We start from the raw sequence: 19533 nt of genomic DNA on the forward strand, positions 1-19533 counted from the left end.
TTTCTTCATTTTTTGTATTTAAACATTGTCTTTTTTTCTGGTTGCTCGTCAGTTTGTTTATAATTTTTCATTGATTTTATTGTATTTCTTGTTCGGTGAGTACTGGCAGGAAAATGACTCTCAGGGTAGTACATGTACTTTGCTTACAAATTTACTTGGTACTTTGAGATGTAATGTTCCACAAATAAAATGCATGACAAATAATGGAACCTTTTATATTGATGGAGAGATAAATTGTGACCATGGTGTTGGCAGAATATCCCTTTTATTCACTGAATTCTTCCATATTATCTTACACAGCAGCTAAGCAGGCACATAGGCTCTTATTTGACCGCCCAATCCGAAATACTGGTATCCTTGGCAATGCAGCATTCTCAGAGTTTTGCACTAAAAATGTAGGTTATCATCAGTGGTGAAAAAAAAACTGCTGAAAACTCTCAGCAGGTCAGGCAGCATCTGTGAAATAAGAAGCAGAGTTAACGTTTCAGCTCAAATGCTCTTCACCAATTACCATTGACCCACAAAGAACAGCCTTAAAATAAATCGTGGAGTTGACATATACTTGCAGGAACAGCAAAATAGCCCACGTCAACAACATTTACAAAAGCATTGAGCCATTTATTTTTTACAATGTATTGAAAATTTACATCATAGATTCATACATTTTACAAACTGTTTTTCATAAAAATATATTTCTTTACAAAAGAAATTTTTATGCATCTAATTATAATAAACATGATACAGAAGAGTAAGGAGGTTGTACATGAAATTTCTTTCAGGTACAGTTTAATATTTATTCTAATTTTGTGGATGTTCTTTGTTTATTGCAGTCATATATGGGTACAAATTTGGGTGAGCAAGAATATATGATTCAATTTAAAGCAAAATAATTTCTGTTGATTTGACAATAGCTTACGATGCGCTGTGAAATTTGTCTATTTCAATGTAATCAATTCTTGTAATTAAAGATAATTGGATCTTCAAGCCAAAAGGCTGGTCTTGAACCAGGGAGTAAACCACTCAAAGGGCATTTTAGGAGCACAATCTTGGCTGCAATTAATTTTTGGTAGGCACAATGCAAACATTACAGTTACAGCAATAGTAATATCTTCAGTTAGTGGATAATCCTTCCAGAAAAAAATTAAACAAATTATTTTATATTGATTGTACTTTTTTAACTTTACATGCGAGTGCTTTTTTTTATCACAGTGGTAATAATCTTTTGCACGTAATGAGTTGAGCTTCAGACTGTGACCAACTGTTCAATAGCGATGAAAAGTGGAGACTTAACACTTCTGCAATGCTTCGCATGACATGGCTCTACCCGTTAAGGCAAATGTTAAAGAAGGTGACCAATAGGAGTGTAAGGTGTCATGTGGAGTTTGGCTGCCATTATAACAGTAGAATAAACATCTGATACCAAGGTGAACTCCCAGATATATCACGATCATCCATGCAAGAGGTACATTTCTTGACTCTCGTTGATAAACAGACTCAGAATTCATTAACATCTACTGTGCAGATGTACAATGTAAAAACAAATACATTTTCTTCATAAAGAATGGTCAAGGCAAACAACTGGCTCAGGTGATATCCCCTAGTACTGTAGACTATAATCTGATGTACAAAACTCCAATCAGATTTAATCAGGTGTGTTTGATCTAACTGCCATAAATTTGTAACCATAATACCATATCGATAATGCAAAAAGCTTGACATCCACACCATAAATCACCTAATGTTGAAAGGGTCTGGATGAACTGTTGTAAGCACATACATAAGACCATAACTTTATTAGATAATAAATAAAATGGTATGTTGCAATAAAAACACAATAGAATAATTAAATAATAATGAAGCATGCAACACATCGTGCATATGCGTCTTTTGAAAATTATATAGTATAAATATTCTTCATCTTATTCTGTGGCGAGAATTCAATACTTTGTACGAAGAATACCAATTTAAATCAAAAAAAGGTGAAAAATTAAATAAATGAAAAGATTTTTCTTGGCAATCAAAAAAGACTGTTAGTGTTCCATAGAAATCTGTTTAGTGAGTATCACACTGGCCGCTTTATACTCAAGTATTCAAAATCAGTTTTGCAGTTGTACCTTATAAATGTTTCTTTTTACACTTAACACTAGAAAGCAAAACCTGTAATAATGTTACTATACAGTACTTCATGGTCTTTGTTACATATTCAGTGTCCCAACCTTCATGCCAAATCCTAGCCCCTATTGTTTGTCACATTGAGAACGGTGGTTCAATGCTCCTCAAGTATCTGTAGTTTTCTTCTGAGAGAGTACTTAGGTTTTATTTTGAAAAAATTGTGGCTAAGCACTCTTAGAGTGCAGCTAAAGTTGCTGAAAAGCTCTCCAGTGACAGAACGAAGAGCATATCTGTTCCAACTGGGCGAGCCATGAAATCGTGTTCATTTCCTTTTCTGGTTCTTCAGATAAATCTGGTACATTAAATTCCTGAAAAATGTGCTTTAAATAGCAGTGAACCAAATGTGCATTGTACATAAGTTGGTTTAGTCAAAATCTAGATGTCCCAAGGATGCAAAGCGCTAGATGTTTATCAGGCTATGTAATCAAACCAAGTTTCTGCCTTATACCATTGTACAGACTGTGTTGAGATTGGGATCGAATCGAACTGCCTTGCCTTCTGCTGATTTTGCACTTGTGTCATACATTGGATTTTCAAAAGCTGCTTGACCATTATTGTTTTCATGTACAGAGCAGCCGGTGTACTGTGTCTTGGGAGCAGTCCTAAAGAAAAAGAAAGAACAACATTGAATCTAGGTTCGTGGCAAAATATCATGAGAATAGAATCAAACAGCACAAATAGAATATCAGTGAGACTCGACGTAGATTGGGAGACTGCTTCACCTCCTCTACTGCCATGATGAGACCACACTCAGGTCGGAGAAGCAACACATTATGTTCCGTCTGGGTAACCTCCAACCTGATGGCATGAACATCAATTTCTTGAACTTCTGGTAACTGTTCCCCCAACTATTCCCATTCCCATTTTCCTCTCTCACCTCATCTCCTTACCTGCCCATCACCTCCCCTTGTTGCTCTTCCCCCTTCCCCTTCTTTCATGGCCTCTGTCCTCTCCTATCAGATTCCCTCTTCTCCAGTCCTTTATCTCTTTCACCTATCAACTTCCCAGCTCTATACTTCAACACTCCCCTTTCCCATTTCACTTATCATCTTGTACTCCTTCCTCCCCTCCCCCCACCTTGTTATCGAACTTCTCATCTTTTTTTCCAGGCCTGATGAAGGGTCTCAGCCTGAAACGTTGACTGTTTATTCTTTTCCATAGATGCTGCCTGGCCTGCTGAATTCCTCCAGAATTTGTGTGTGTTGCTTGGATTTCCAACATCTGCAGGTTTTCTCATCTTAGCACAAATAGAAGATTTGGTCATCGTACCTTAATCAGTTTCCTGAAAATTCTACCATTTAATTCCACTCTGTTGCTGGTGCTCAAGGTCCACAAGGTTCAGCTTTTAAAAGAATATACTCAATTTCTTTTACAAGTTTCTATTAAATCTGCATCTGGCATACTTTTAGGGAATTGATTCCAGTTCATAACCATTCATTGTATAAAGTAATTTATTATTTCCTTACTCTGGTTTTAACCTTTTGTTGCCAATCATAATCTTGAAAGTGCTTCACAATTACTTCTCTGCAACATTTTTTGCAATGCTCTCTCAATGTAAAGCATAATTATAAATGAGCAGAGGAATTAATTTCCACATTGATATTATTTTTATTACTTCTATAGGAATTAACACTTTTGTATATTCAATAAATATTATTTCCAAGGGATTGTCAGCTGTATATTTAAGAATCTTTTCTGAAATTTTGCCATATCTTTACCATGACCTAAGGGAACAATAACTGTTTATGACCTCAGTCGTAAATGATTATGAATAATAAATCTCATTTTATCAAAATTGCATAGTTTCTTTTTTGGGGTGCAAGGCCAGTTCCACTGCATTAAGCTTTGGGTGTACTGTTCAGTGGAATACTGGATTCTCTGGGCCTTTACACTAAACCTACGTGGGGTCTCTGGGCTGTATATCAACCTTGAATAAACGCACATTGAAGTTGTCCAAGTTTAATACAGTCAGGTACCAAAGTATTCTAACCTAGATCTGAGAAATGAATTCAATCAGCATTTTATGCAAATCAACACTTTGATAAAGGAGCTACCTGGCAGTTTAGAACTACTGTCAAAAGTCTCATTAAACACCAGGTTGCCTCTGAGAATGCCTGCAAATGCTCATTTGGAAGTCTGCAAGCGGTTTTCCAGATGTGCTCTTACACTATTGCCCTCTTGGAAGCAGATGACTTATTGGTGTGCATTTCAAGTACAAATTAAAAGAACATTGATATTTCATGCTTAAGTCTTAGTGGAGGTTTCTTACTAACACTGTGCTTAGTTTAATCCTTAATCCAAAATATCCCCTTACATTTAGTATCAGATGTAATATAAACATCGTTTTTGGATAATAATCAAAATTGATTTTAATCATGACAAAATGTTGGATGAGACCTACCTTTGTTTATAAAGATAAAACCCAAATCCTGCAAATATAAGAGCAAAAAAAGGCACGAGGATGGCGATGGCAACAGAGCTACTATTTGTACCATGTGGTTGATTGGGGGAATTCGAGCCTTGACTTGAGTTCAGACCTGTAGGCAAAGATATACATGTCAGACACAACAGAGCATCAGAGAAATTACACAGTCAGAAATATTCACACTCAAACCTCCACATTCCTTCTCATTCCTGGGGGAAATTGGATTTTGGCTTCACTTATTCCCTGCCAAATTGTACTCCTTCTCCGCCCTCCGTCGTCTCATTCCTCTTCAGTCCCGATAAAGGGTCTCAGGTTAAAATGTCGATTGTATATTCCTCTCTATAGATGTTGACTGACTTGTTGAGTCCCTCCAGCATTTTGTGTGTGTGTTGCTCTGTATTCCCAGAATCTCTTGTGTTTTATTAGGTTCAAGTTTTCTTAACTAGGTAAAATTGTCATTCCAGAATTTAAGAAAAAAGAATTTAATCAAAGTGAACATCAGCTTTTATTGCTGGATTATCTTAATACCAATAATCAATCAGGAGTCATCTTTTCTTTAATCACTTTGATCAATGAGATAGTGTTCAATAATGTAGCTACTGTTTTTGATCTACACTTGACTTTTAGATTTGTTTCTTTTCATTTTGTAACATTTAGTATTATATAGTTTGCATGTATTATTGCAGAGATAATTGAAATGAATAAATTGTACTAAAGTAATTTTGCTGAGCTTTTTAAAATCACTATCACCATGGTTGACTAATTTATTGAGTTAGCTCAAGGGTCAGTGTAATTGTCAAAAGTAATAGTGTCATATTATCCTGTTTAAATGAACAGCAAGTCTTGCATTCAAACTTTTATCTTCATCAAAGGGTATTTTATGCCACTGGTTTAGATGAAAGCAGCTTTTTTTTAGGGACATGACAAGTCTTTAACTTCAAATATTAATGTTTACTAACTTACAATTTAAATCAAAGTATAGTTTGCTCAAAATAAATGAATTTTAGAAGTTTTATTCCACAGTCTCCCTTAGTTCTTCAGCTTGTATCTTGAACCATTTTTTTTTGGTCCTTAGAAATTAATGCTTTGTGACGTTGGTGAGATATGATGGAAATTCATTGGGGATATTTATGGCAGAGCTTGACAGATTTTTGATTAGTCGGGGCATGAAGAGAGATGGGGAGAAGGCTGGAGATTGGGGCTGAGAGGGAGAGTGGATCAGTTATGATGAAATGAGAAAGCACACTCATACCTTATGGACTAAAATAATAATTTAGAATTACCATAGCTCACTAGTATATCATAATTTGGAATAAAACTATTTTGCAATTAGCAGAAATAAGTTAATAAAAACATTTGTGAGTCATCATCATTTTAAAAGGTTTCATGTTTTCCTTCAACATAAAAAATGTTTTAAAAAACTCAAAAGAGGAAACCGATTGAACTTGGACCATAAAACAGAGCAGAATTAGACTATATGCCCCTTCGAGTAGGTCTCACCATTCCATCATGGCTGATTTATTATCCCTCCTAACACCTGCCTTCTCCCTGAAACCTTTAACACCCATACTAATCAAGAACCTATCAAACTCTACTTTAAAAATTCCCAATGACTTGGCCTCCATAGCTGTCTGTGGAAATGAGTTCCACAGATTCACCACTCTCTGGCTAAAGAAGTTCCTCCTTATCTCTGTTCCAAAGGGAGATCCTTGTATTCTGAGGCTGTGGTCTCTCTCTTGTCTTCTGAAGCTGAGACCTCTTGTTCTAGGTTCCCTCGCTATTGGAACCATCCTCTTCAAGTTCACTCTATCTAAGTCTTTCAGTATTCAATAGGTTTCAATGATATCCCCTTCATTCTTCTAAACTCCAATGGGTACAGGCCCAGAGCTGTTAAATCTCCTCATACATAAAACCCTTCATTCCCAGCATCAACCTCCTCTGGACCAGCAGATCCTTTCTTTGATAAGGAATCCAAAACTGTTCAAAGGTGTTCTAAACAATGCCTTATAAAGTCACAGCATTACATCCAGTAACTTCTGCAAATTACCCTGCAGAGAAGGGTTTCAATCAAGTTAAATATGTGAAATCATGTACCTTGGCAGGAGTGCCTGGTAATTCTCATATCAAAGTTAATTAAAGCCTCTCCACTCATTTTCTTTGTTGTGATGTACACTTAAATTTTCTATCTTTTAAGACCGCTAGGTCAATTGCCTGCAGATACCCTCAGGCCAATTATAAAGTAACTCCTCAGGGTGTGGGTAGTTTTCAGTTTGCCGCAGGCAAGTTTTGCTTGGAGCACTCTGCAAATTTTGCTCAGCAGATCCAGCTACAGTACAGCTAAGCTCAGAGCCAACTTTCTTCTGTTCTTATACTTTTAATCATTTCCAACAATGCTTGAACTGTGACAAAGCCTTCAAAAAGTCCAGTTCTTTGACGAGTTCACTTGAGGTGACATTGTTATGCTGTACATGGCACGAAGAACTGGAAGATGTGATTATCAGATGAGTGTAGCATTAGACCCTCGCTTGATTCTGATGACTCAGAACTGAAGTTGGAGACAACTTGACGAAACTACCATCATACTTTAAGAGTAAGGACTGACTGTGAACTTCAGCAACTCAGTCAGGAAAAATAGATGAAACAAGATTGTAATTTATCATCCAAATGCGAATAGTGTTATTGATATTTTTTATTATTGTAACATGGGAATTGTGGAACCTGGTGGTACCAATGACATAGATAAGAGATATGGGAAATTAGGCAGAAAGCTGAAAATCAGGACCTCCAGGGTAGTAATCTCTGGATTGCTGCCTAAGGCACGTGCCAGTAAAGTTAAGAATAGGATGACTTGGCAGATAAACGGATAGATGAAGAATTGGTGCAAGGGACAGGGTTTCAGATTTCTGGATCATTGAAATCTCTTTCAGGGGAAGGTATGGAGTGTATAATAAGAAGGGATTACACCTGACCCCAATGGGGCTCGATATCCTTCCAGGGTGGTTTGCTAGAGCTATTGGGGAGGGCTTGAACTAATTTGGCAAGGGGATGGAGAAGGATCAAGATGGGGCATTTGGTATACAAATAGATGCAGTGTGTAGTAAGGCTGTGAGGAAGGACAGGCAGATGAAAGGGCAAAATTGCAGTCAGTGGGATGAGTTAAGAGTAACAGGGAGCCAAAATCAAGAAGGGGGATGAATACAGGAATGAAGGTGTTATATTTGAATGCATGCAGATAATGGAATAAGGATCTTGTATGTAGTTAGAGATTGGAAGGTATGATGTAGGCATCTGCGAGCTGTGACTGAAAGAAGATCATAATTGGGAAGGATAGACAGGATGGCAGAGGGGGTGAGGTGGCTCAGTTGGTAAAAAAATGAAATCAAATCCTTCGAAAGAGTTGACCTAGGATTAGATGAGGTAGAGTTCTTGTGGATAGAGTTAAGAAACTGCAAAGGTAAAAAGAACCTGATGGGGTTATAAACAGCCCTCCGTATAGTAGCCAGGACAAGGACTACATGAGATTAAAAAAAGGCATGTAAAAAGGGCAACATTGTAATAAACATGGCAGATTACAGTATACAGCCAGATTGGGAAAATCAGGTTGGTGTTGGTTCACAAGAGAAGGAACTTGTAGACTGCCTATAAGATTTTTTTTTGGAGCAGCTTGTGGTTGAGCCCTCTCGGGGAATGGCAGTTTTGGATTGGGTGTTATGTAATGACCCAGGCTTGACTGGGGAGCTTAAGGTAAACAAACTCTTAGGAGGCAGTGATCATAATAAGATAGAATTCAATCTGCAGCTTGTGAAGAAGAAGCTAAAGTTAGATGGATCAGTATTATGACGGTGTAAAGCAAATTACAGAGGCATGAGAGAGGAGCTGTCCAAAAGGGACTGGAAGGGAACTCTAGTAGGGATGACTGCAGAACAGCAACAGCTGCTGCTTTTCAGGGAAATTGGGAGGCACAGGAAAGATACATCCCAAGGGGGAAGTATTCTAAAGGGAGAATGAGGCAATTGTGGCTGACCAAGTCAAAGACATCATAAAAACAAAAGAGAGAGTATATAACAGAGCAAACATTAGTGGGAAGTTAAAGGATTGGGAAGCTTTTGAAAACCAGCAGAAGAAAAATAAAAATGCCATTAAGAGAGAAAAGATAAAATATGAAGCAAGCTAGCCAATAATATAAAATAGGATACAAGAAGTTTTATCTGTTATATAAGGAGCCAAAAAAGGTGGAAGTGGATATAGACAGACAGACAGACAGACAGACTGACGTACTTTATTGATCCTGAGGGAAATTTGGTTTCATTATAGCTGCACCAACCAAGAATAGTGAAGAAATATAGCAATATAAAACCATAAATAATTAAATAATAAGTTAATCATGCCAAGTGGAAATAAGTCCAGGACCAGCCTATTGGCTCAGGGTGTCTGACACTCCGAGGGAGGAGTTGTAAAGTTTGATGGCCTCAGGCAGGAATAACTTCCTATGATGCTCAGTGTTACATCTTGGTGGAATGAGTCTCTGGCTGAATGTACTCCTGTGCCTAACCAGTACATTATGGAGTGGATGGGAGTCATTGTCCAAGATGGCATGCTACTTGGACAGCATCCTCTTTTCAGACACCACCGTCAGAGAGTCCAGTTCCACCCTCATAACATCACTGGCCTTACAAATAAGTTTGTTGATTCTGTTAATGTCTGCTACCCTCAGCCTGCTGCCCCAGCACACAACAGCAAACATGATAGCACTGGCCACTACAGCCTCGTAGAACATCCTCAGCATCGTCTGGCAGATGTTAAAGGACCTCAGTCTCCTCAGGAAATAGAGACGTCTCTGACCCTTCTTGTAGACAGCCTCAGTGTTCTTTGACCAGTCCAGTTTATTGTCCATTCGTATCCCCAGGTATTTGTAATCCTCCACCGTGTCCACACTGACCCCTTGGATGGAAACAGGGGTCACTGGTGCCTTAGCCCTCCTCAGGTCCACCACCAGCTCCTTAGTCTTTTTCACATTAAGCTGCAGATGATTCTGCTCGCACCATGTGACAAAGTTTCCCACTGTAGCCTTGTACTCAGCCTCATCTACCTTGCTGATGCATCCAACTATGGCAGAGTCATCAGAAAACTTCTGAAGATGGCAAGACTCGGTGTTGTAGTTGAAGTCTGAGGTGTAAATGGTGAAGAGAAAGGGAGACAGGACAGTCGCCTGTGGAGCCCCAGTGCTGCCGACCACTCTGTCTGACACACTGTGGTCTGCCAGTCAGGTAATCAATAATCCATGACACCAGGGAAGCATCCACCTGCATCACTGTCAGCTTCTCACCCAGCAGAGCAGGGCGGATGGTGTTGAACGCACCGGAGAAGTCAAAAAACATGACCCTCACAGTGCTCACCAGCTTGTCCAGGTGGGCGTAGACACGGTTCAGCAGGTACTGCATGAAAATGACACTGGAGTGGTAGGAATGGGGGAAAAGGAAATGGTGGACAAACTTAAAAAAGTATTTTGCATCAGTCTTCACCGTAAAAGATGGTAGCAGGATGCTGGAAATGTCAGAGTGTCAAGAGACAGAAGTTTAGTGTCATTGCTACTAGCAATGCGAAGATGCTTGGGAAGCTGAAAATTCTGAAGTCAGATAAGTCACCTGGACCAGACAGACTACACCCCAGGGTTCAGAAAGAAGTAGCTGAAGAAACTGTGGAGGCAATATAATGATCTGTCAAGAGTCACTAGATTCTGGAATGGTTCCTGAGGACGAGAAAACTGCAAAAGTCACTCCACTCTTTAAGAAGGAGTAAGGCAGAAAGAAGGAAATTCCAGGGCAGTCAGCCTGATTTCAGTGGTTGGAAACATGTTGGAGTCTATTAACAGTGAGGTTTTAGGATACTTGGAGAAACCCAATAAAATAAACCACACATGAGGTTGTTTAACTAAATAAGAGCCTATGTTATTATGGGGAAAAATGGATAAAAGATTGTCTGACTGGCAGGAAGCAAACAGAAGGAATAAAGTAGACGTATTCTAGTTGGCTGCCTATGACTACTGGTGTGCCTCAAGAGCTGGTGTTGGGACAACTTCCTTTCACATTGCATGTCAGTGATTTGGATGAACACATTGATGGCTTTGTGGCTAAGTTTGAGGGCAATATGAAATAAGTGGAAAGGCAGGTGATGCTAAGGAAGCAGGGTGTCTGCAGAAGGACTTTGACAGATTGGGGGAATGGGCAAACAAGTGGCAGTTGGAGCATAATGTAAGGAGGTGCATGGTCATGCATTTTGGCAGAAGAATAAAGGCAAGTATTATTTTCTAAATGGGGAGAAAATTCAAAAATCAGAGGAGCAACTTGCAAGTTTGAGTCAGTGGTAAGCAAGGCAAAGGCCATGTTGGAATGGAACACAAAACCAAGGATGTAATGCTGAGGCTTTATGAGGCATTGGTTGACCGTACTTGGAGTATAGTGAGCAGTTTTGGGTCTCTTTTCTAAGAAAGGATGTGCTGGCATTGGAAAAGATCTGGAGGAGTTTCATGACAATGATCCGAGGAATGTACGGGTTAATATATGAGGATTTTTGGATGGCTGTGAGCCTGTACACACTGGAGCTTAGAAAAATGAGGGGGGAAATCTTTTTGAAACCTATTAAATACTGAAAGCTCTAGATACAGTGGATGTGGAGAGGATGTTTCCTACAGTGGTGGAGTTCAGGATCAGAGGGCACAGCCTCAAAATTGAGGGATATCCATCTAGAACAGAGATGAGGAAACATCTCTGTACAATTCTTTGCCACTGATAGCTATGCAGGCCAATTCACTGGATATATTTAAGGCGGAGGCTGATAGGTTCTGGTCAAATTAGGGCACCAAGTGTTACAGGGAGAAGGCAGGAGAACGGGATCAAGAGGGATAATAAATCAGCAATGATAGTATGATGGAACAGACTCAAAGGGCCAAATGGACTAACTCTGCTCCTGGATCTTATAGTCTATGTACCAAACTACAGTGAAAAGCTTGTCTTACATACTGTTCATATTGATCAATTCATCACACAATGCATTCAAGTAAAACAATGACAAATCAATATGGTGTAATATCATTTCCAGTACACAGGTATAGAGCAGAATGAAATACTTGTTACTCCAGATCCAATGCAACATATAAAATACCCACCAGGATAAAGAATACAATAATAAAAAGAAAATACAATGAATATAAATGGATAATGTAGCTTAGATACATAGATTGGTTATCTGTACAGGAGTGTATGTACATAAGGAAATGATAACGTAGTGGTGGAGGGGTGGGATAATGAGTGGAGGTTTAGATCAGCTTTGCTGTTCGGCGAAAGTAAATGTTTTTGAGTCTGGTGGCCCTGGCATAAATGCTGTGTAGCCTTCTCCATCATGGGAGTGGGAGCTATGAAGAATAAAGTGTAAAAACCCCTGATAAAGTGCAGGGCAAGTAAACAATAAAGTGCAAGATGATAGTGAGGTAGATTTCTAAATCCTGTGATAATAAAACATACTGCAAGAAACATCATCTGGTCTGGTTGAGATCAGTTAATTGACCACTTTTGTTGAAGGGAAGTGAAGTTAAGTTTGCTGTAACTTAACTATATATAAGTATATAATATATATAAACAAATAACGTATAAAAATGAGTCAAGGTGTAAAGCACAGTAGTGGACATAAAACATATCACACAATAACTTATGAAAGTAAGGATAAAATCTACAAATGAATCTCACATAAATAACAAACTAAAGTGCATAAATTAAATACTGTTAGGTACAGAACAGATTAACCAATGACACTTCAAAAGCAATGCGGCTGGGAGTTCAGAAGCCTAACATCCTGTGGGAACAAACTATTTCCCATCCTGTCCATTCTTGTTTTTATGCATCAGAGTCCCCTGCCTAATGGTAGAAAGTCAAAGAGGATGCTGGATGGATGGGTGGGATCCTTGATAATACAAAGAGCCCTGTGTAATACGGTCTGATGCTCGGCTGCTCCCATACCAGATGGAGACGCAGCTTGTCAGGACATTCTCAAAGTGAAGCTGCAATTGCACCATTTTACATGAAGCTAATGTTCTATGCCTATTGGCTAGGATGCTTTGAAGGAATATTTTTATATATATATATATATATATATAGCTAGACTGCCTAAGACTTATGCACAGTACTGTAGTAATTTTATGCATGGTACTGTACTGCTGCAAAAAAAATTAATTACACATGTGAATGATGATAAATGTGGTTCTGATATGAGTCTCTATTGTGGACTGAGAGTGGGAAATAAAAATTTCTTAAAATTTTTAAAGATTTTACTTTATGATGTGAAAACAGTCCCAGTATTTTTTTTTTCACTTTTCTGCTGCTACAGATTTGACTTAACTTCTGGCCTGAAATGTGGATGACTGGTACAATCAACTGCATGTTCGAAGCTAATGGATTACACCTCATCATTGGAGATTTGAATGTAAGAGATATGCGTGGAAACTGGATTGATTTCACCCTTTCTGGTGTTTATGTCTCGCAAGAACACAAACAAATACCAGCCCCCACAAAAATGGGAGACTGGTTAAAAATCAAGGAGTATAACTTCTGAATATTTTCTACAGAAGGAAGTCACCTTTAATGACACACTTCCCTGACAGAAACTATCACAGCAACAGAGGAGCAAATCATAGACACATGAGATTCTGCAGATTCTGGAAATGCTGAAAAACACACACAAAATGCTGGAGGATCTCAGCAGGTCTGGTAGCATCTCTGAAAGAAAATGAACAATTGACTTTTCAAATTAAGATACTTCATCCGAACACTGAACCATCAACTGCTCATTTCCCTCCATAGACGTTGCCTGATCTTTTGATTTCCTGCTGAATGAGTCTTCAAGAACAGCTTCTTCCCCACTGCAACATACACAGGGAATAAACAGTCAAGACCTTTAAGTCAGGCCCTTTCATGAGGACTGGAAGGGAAGGGAGCAGAAGCCAGATAAGACGATGGAGGGGAGGGGTGTAGGGTGGTAGGTGAGACCATGTAAGGGGAAAGATGGAAGGGTGGGGTAGGGGAATGAGGTAACTAGCTAGAAGGTGATAGATGGATGAGGTAAATGACTGAGGAAAGAAGAAACATAGGAGAGAGCAGAGGACCAACGTGGAGGACAACCAGTGGGAGGTGATGAGAAACAAAGAGGTGAGAGGTGCCCCAAAATGAGGAATGGAAAAAGAGAAAGAGAGAGGGCAGAGAAATTTCTGTTAATTCTTTCTACCTCCTTCCTCTCTTTTTTCATCTCCTCCCTGTGGTTCCCCTCCTTCTTCTCTTTCTTCCGTGGTCTACTAGTCTCTGCCATCAGTCTGCTTCTTCAAGAGGCCTTCAGCTCTTCCACTTACTCAGCCGTCAGCCTCCTACTCCACCCCACTTCCCCTCACTCATCTCCTGCCGGCTCAGACACTTCCCCCTCCCCTACCCTCTTATTCTGGCTTCTGCCCATTTTCTTTCAACTCCTGATGAAGAGTCTCAGCCTGAAACGTTGACTTTTCATTTCTCTTCAGAGCTACAGCCTGACTTGCTGAGTTCCTCCCGAATCTTGTGTGTGTTGTAAAGTAGTGAAGGGTTTCCTAGTGAAGTTTGAATGTGTTTGCTCCCCTCATGCCCTTTGGCACTTGGGGTCATAATCCTCAAGGCCTGGAGAGCAAAGCGTGCATTTTGTAGTTAGCAATATATTGCATCTACGATGAGATAATATATTTTACCATTGTAAATGCAGCATGAAAATGATTGCATGTTGAATGTTTGTTTAAATGGATTCCAATAACAGGAAAGCGGGTTCTCATCAATTCAGAGGGAGGGCAGAACATTGAAATCCTCACCAGTAACACAAATGCAGCAGAATTTATTTAGTTTTCATAGATAAAATGTGGCAACTTAACTGCCACCTAGAGAAAAAAAAAATCATTTGTTCGTTTCTGAATTTATGGTACAAGTAAATGTATTATGGAGAGGGTAACCTTGGAATGGTGCAACGTTATAAAACCAGCTGCCTTATGAAGCGATAAGATTTGAGAATAATCCATCCCATGGTATGATCTTCTATTGTAGTAAATCATTGAACAGTGATCAGAATTGAATTGAATTGAGAATGAACACAAACTGCTGCAGAGGGTAACTCGTTATTTTCTTCTTTCACTCACTGACAGCAAAACATATCAACATCGAATCTATTGTCTGCAAATCATATTTAGACTCCTAACTTCTCCCAAAATACCTGATTTATAATTAGCAGTAAGGGAGAATATTTCTGATTTGTGATCCTTTTATTTTCCAAATCATGGAACAACAAACATAGTCGACTACAGCGCACGATGTTTCATCAACTTTTTAATGTGCTCTGGAATCAATCTGACCCTTCCCTCCAACAAAGCCCTTCATTTTTCTATCATCCATGTGCCTTTCTAAGAGTTTCTTAAATACACTTCATTTTTCTGCCTTTACCACCATTCTTAGCTAAATCATGTTGTCTTACCTAGCCGCTGGACTCCAAATTGTCCATAATCTTCACCTTGTATAAATCCTTGAAAGACATATGTGGCGCCATCAGGTTCAGCAGATACCTAATTAGAAAATAAATGGAAACATTTATCACTAATTATGATGAAGAGCAGTGATGAAGGACTTCTGAAATTTCAACCACAGCAGAGAAAAACTGAGAAAAATGTACCCAGATGAATGATCTCATCTTTTGCACTGGTTCTTTTTTCATTATTATTTCACGGCCACATGCTGAATGATTTACAAAAAATAGGTGTATGCCAGTGCTAATGGACCATAAAACTTCCTCCCACTTGAGGTGCAGTGTTATAAGTTTTATATTCTCCAGACACAGTTATAAACCAATAGAAATAACTCAAAGCTTTTCTTGGCTCCTGCATTAATAATGTGAACTCATTCTGATGTATTGACACTGGAGATCATAATGTGTGTACCATTTCCAAATTACAGATTGAAATAATCCAAGTGGGCTTCATATTCTTGGTTACTTCTTAGGACCTGCTAAAACTGGTAGAGGTATTTTATAGTTCAGTGTTGATCGTCCCTGAAAAATACTTGGACAGAGGATTTTTTTTTAAGGATGTTGATATAATCCTATCATCCATGAGGGCCACAACCTTGTTGTGGTTTGAAGGCTTGTGTGTCTCAATGACCCAGAGAAATATGTTGGCGGGAGTCAGGGTCACCCATGCTGAATAGGTCAAAGGGTGGAGGCCAGACTAAAGTCTGGTCCACTGGTTTTCCAGATTCAGGGGTTCAGCTCAGGGCTAACAACCCTCACTGGTCAAACAGAACTGTTATGGAAATAACAAGAAAGAATCCACAAGACCATAGGGCATAGGGGCAGAATTAGGCCATTCAATCTATTGGGTCCACTCTGCCATTTAATCGTGGCTAATCCCAATCAATCCCATACACCTGCCCTCTCACCATATCCCTTCATGCCTGACCAGTCAGGAAACTATCAACTTCTGCTTTCAATATACCCATGGTCTTGGCCTCCACTGCTGTCTGTAGCAGAGCATTCCACATTCTCTGAGAAAAGCAATTCCTCCTCAACTCCTTCCTAAATCTACTCCCCTGAATCTTGAGGCGATGTCTCCTTGTTCTAGTCTCACCTACCAGTGGAAACAACTTGCCTGCCTCTATCTTATCTATCCCTTTCATAATTTTATATGTTTCTATAAGATCTACTCTCATTCTTCTGAATTCCAGCGCGTACAGTCCCAGGCGACTCGATCTCTCCTGGAATAGATGAGGGGGGATTTAAAACCCTCATCTCTGGACTCAACCTGGTGAATCTCCTCTGCACCACCTCCAAAGCCAGTACATCCTTCCCCAAGTAAGGACACCAGAAATGCATGCAGTACTTCAGGTGCGGCCTCACCATTCCTCCCTTACTTCATTTCCAAAAGGTTGCCCTTTTACATCTGAATGTGACGGCATTCCTGAGTCTCTACCTGGAACTTGTATGACTGACAGTGGTAAAAACGGAGCTACTGACATGACGAAGGAAGCCCTAAACACCGCTAGAGATGGAAAACTTTCATTGCTGCCCTAAACGATCATGGCGTAATAGGCAGTAGCAGAGACAGAAGTAATTCTATAGACAGGGAGAGAAAAAATGAGAGCTTTGATCAACTTCTTCCTTTCTTTATCACATTGTCACTCCTATCCATTATTAATTCATTCATTGATTTTACTTACTTATTTCGAGGTATAGCATGGTAACAGGCCTGCAAGTAACTCACCTCCAATCTACAAATCTATACATGTTTGGAATGTGGGAAGAGACCTGAGCACCCACGTGGTCATGGGGAGAATGGGTAAGCTCCTCACAGAGTGGCAGAACTGAACCCGGGTCACTGGTGCTGTAATTCTACATGTTAGCTTGCTATGCTATCATGGAAATTCACATCTTAGCAAATTAAGTGAATTGTTACTAATCAAAATCGGCAGACAAGCTTACAGGAAGCTTTCATCTTTGAGGGTGAGAGGGTAGCAGATGGAGATAGGTCTCTGCCAAAGGAGGCGCAAGGTGCTCTTTCCCTACGCTAACCTGAAGGTCAGCCTTAGGCAAGTTGTGGCAACTGCTTAGCACCCCAGTCAGGGTCTGGTGAAGCTATGATAGCAAGAAGTGGATGGTCGTATGAATGGGTGGCGAATACAAGTCCTGGGTAGGTGACCTCTGATACCAGGCAGACAATTTCTAAAGTGTGTTGATGGGATCACCTGCCTTGTAAAGATGCTGCCCAGAAGAAGGCAATGGCAAAACACTTCCCTAGAAAAATTCGCTGAGAACAGTCATGGTCATGGAAAAACCAAGATCACCCATGTCATACACAAGGCACATCATGATGCTGATTATGATAAATACAATAAGATGGAATCTTGACCTCTCAGTAAACATTGTTAAATATTTACCTTATTGTCTAACCCTAACTTCTTGTCTGTCTGCTCTGCATTTTCTCTGCAATTAATACTTTGTCTTCAGTTGGTTATTATGTGCCACTTCATATGACATGGCACATAATGAACACCTTAAACAGTGCTGGCAAGTGGTAAGTATTAATGTAAAGGTACAAGTTGTTTCTTGCACCACGTATGGATTTGAGTGCAGTGGAATGGTTTAAAGTGAGTTAGGTATCTAGGAGTCTCATTCAAATCTCTGAAGATTTTATTTCTATGTATATGTACTTCAGAAGATAGATTTTACTGCTGATTAAGTGTTAATTCAGTTTAAAAAGTAATGTAAAGTAAGCAGTTAATATGCTATTAATTGCTTTGAACAAGCTCAAAAGCTTTCTCAATAAAAGAAGAAAAATACAATCATTTTCATTTCTTTCAATTCAATACAATGCAAAATTGTGACTCCTATAACTAGACAGGTGGAGCATACTTACATAACCATCCATGGCCCATTTGTCTGTGATCTTGCTGACAGACGTTTGATCAGGTGTTACCACGTGGTACATCAGAAGCATAAGACGTGCTTCTTGACTTTTATAAACACCTGAAAGGGTGAGCAGAGATGAAGCATAATGTAGAAAAAGTAGTTTGTGAACTTCCATTAATAAGCTTTTGACAAATGTCTCTCAAAATGTTGGTGGAACTCAGCAAGTCAGGCAGTATCTACAGGTTGGAAAACAGTCAATATTTTGGACTGGGATCCTTCATCAAGACTGAAGTGGAAGAAAACAGACTAAGGATGTGGGGGGAGGGGAAGGAGCAGAAGCTGGCAGGCGTTAGGTGAGAACAGGTGAGCGGGAAGACAGGTGGGTGGGGCACAGGGATGAAGTAAGAAACTGGGAGAGGGATAGATGGAAGTGGTGAAGGGCTAATGTAGAAAGAATCCAATAGGAGAAGACAATGGATCATGGAAGAAAGCAAGGGAGGAAACCAAATGGAAGTGGTGAGCAGGTGAGAAGAGGAGGAGAAAGGGGAATGGGAAAAGAGAGAAGGAGTTAGGGGAAGAAATGGACAGAAGTTGGAGAAATCAATGTTCATGTCATCAGATTAGAGGTTACCCAGATGGAATATGAGCTGCTGGTCCTCCAACCTGAATTTGGTGACATCAAGGCATTCCATTTATCATTCTGCTTACTCTGTCACCCCTTCACTTCTTCTCTCCTGCCCATCACCTTCCTCCGGTGCCCCTCCTTCTTCCCTTTATTTTGTCAGCCTGAAAAGTCAACCGTTTAATCCGCTCCATAGATGCCACCCGAATTGCTGAGTTGCTCCAAAAAATCTGTGTGTGGTGTACAAGATTTCCAGCATCTGCAGAATCTCTTGTGCATAACAAATCTCACAGACCACAATGATTATTCATATTTTATTACATTTAAGTTGCCCATGGGCTTGAGAATAAAGCTTACCGTGTTGTAGAAATGTAGCATTATATAGCATGGAGCCACACCCTTCCACTCACTGATACTACAGCGACAACCAATAAATCATTTACACAAATCCTGTTTTACTCTACCCATTTTCCCAACAGTTTTTTTCAGATTCTACCGTTTGCCTACAAGCCAAAGGGCAATATAAAATAGCCATCAGATATGGGAGTAGAATTAGGCCATTTGGCCATGGTCTGCTCCACCATTCCATCATGTCTGATTTATTATCCCTCTTAACCTCATTCTCCCCATAACCTTTGACACCCTTACTAATCAAGAAACTATCAACCTCCACTTTAAAAATACACCGTAACTTGGCCTCCACAGCTGTCTGAGGCAATGAATACCACAGACTCACCACCCTTTGGCTAAAGAAATTCCTCCTTATCACTGTTCTAAAGGGATGTTCTTATACTCTGAGGCTGTCCCCTCTCGTCCTCAACTCCCCCACTCTAGGAATCATCCTTTCCACATCCACTCTATTTAG

At 39.6% G+C, this 19533-nt stretch overlaps 1 protein-coding gene across 1 annotated transcript in view; it reads right to left on the minus strand.

Moving 5' to 3' along the window:
* Positions 1–673: 673 nt before the first annotated feature.
* Positions 674–19533, minus strand: part of csmd3b (CUB and Sushi multiple domains 3b) — a 2186187-nt gene continuing 2167327 nt past the window's right edge. The window contains exons 67-70 of the mRNA XM_059983996.1: positions 18054–18163; positions 15125–15212; positions 4574–4709; positions 674–2774 (exon numbers count right to left, since the gene is read on the minus strand). Coding sequence (XP_059839979.1) covers positions 2615–2774; positions 4574–4709; positions 15125–15212; positions 18054–18163 — 494 coding nt within the window. The 3' untranslated portion in view covers positions 674–2614. The remainder of the gene's footprint in view (positions 2775–4573; positions 4710–15124; positions 15213–18053; positions 18164–19533) is intronic.

This window comes from Hypanus sabinus, chromosome 1, assembly GCF_030144855.1.
Source record: "Hypanus sabinus isolate sHypSab1 chromosome 1, sHypSab1.hap1, whole genome shotgun sequence".
NCBI lineage: Eukaryota > Metazoa > Chordata > Chondrichthyes > Myliobatiformes > Dasyatidae > Hypanus > Hypanus sabinus.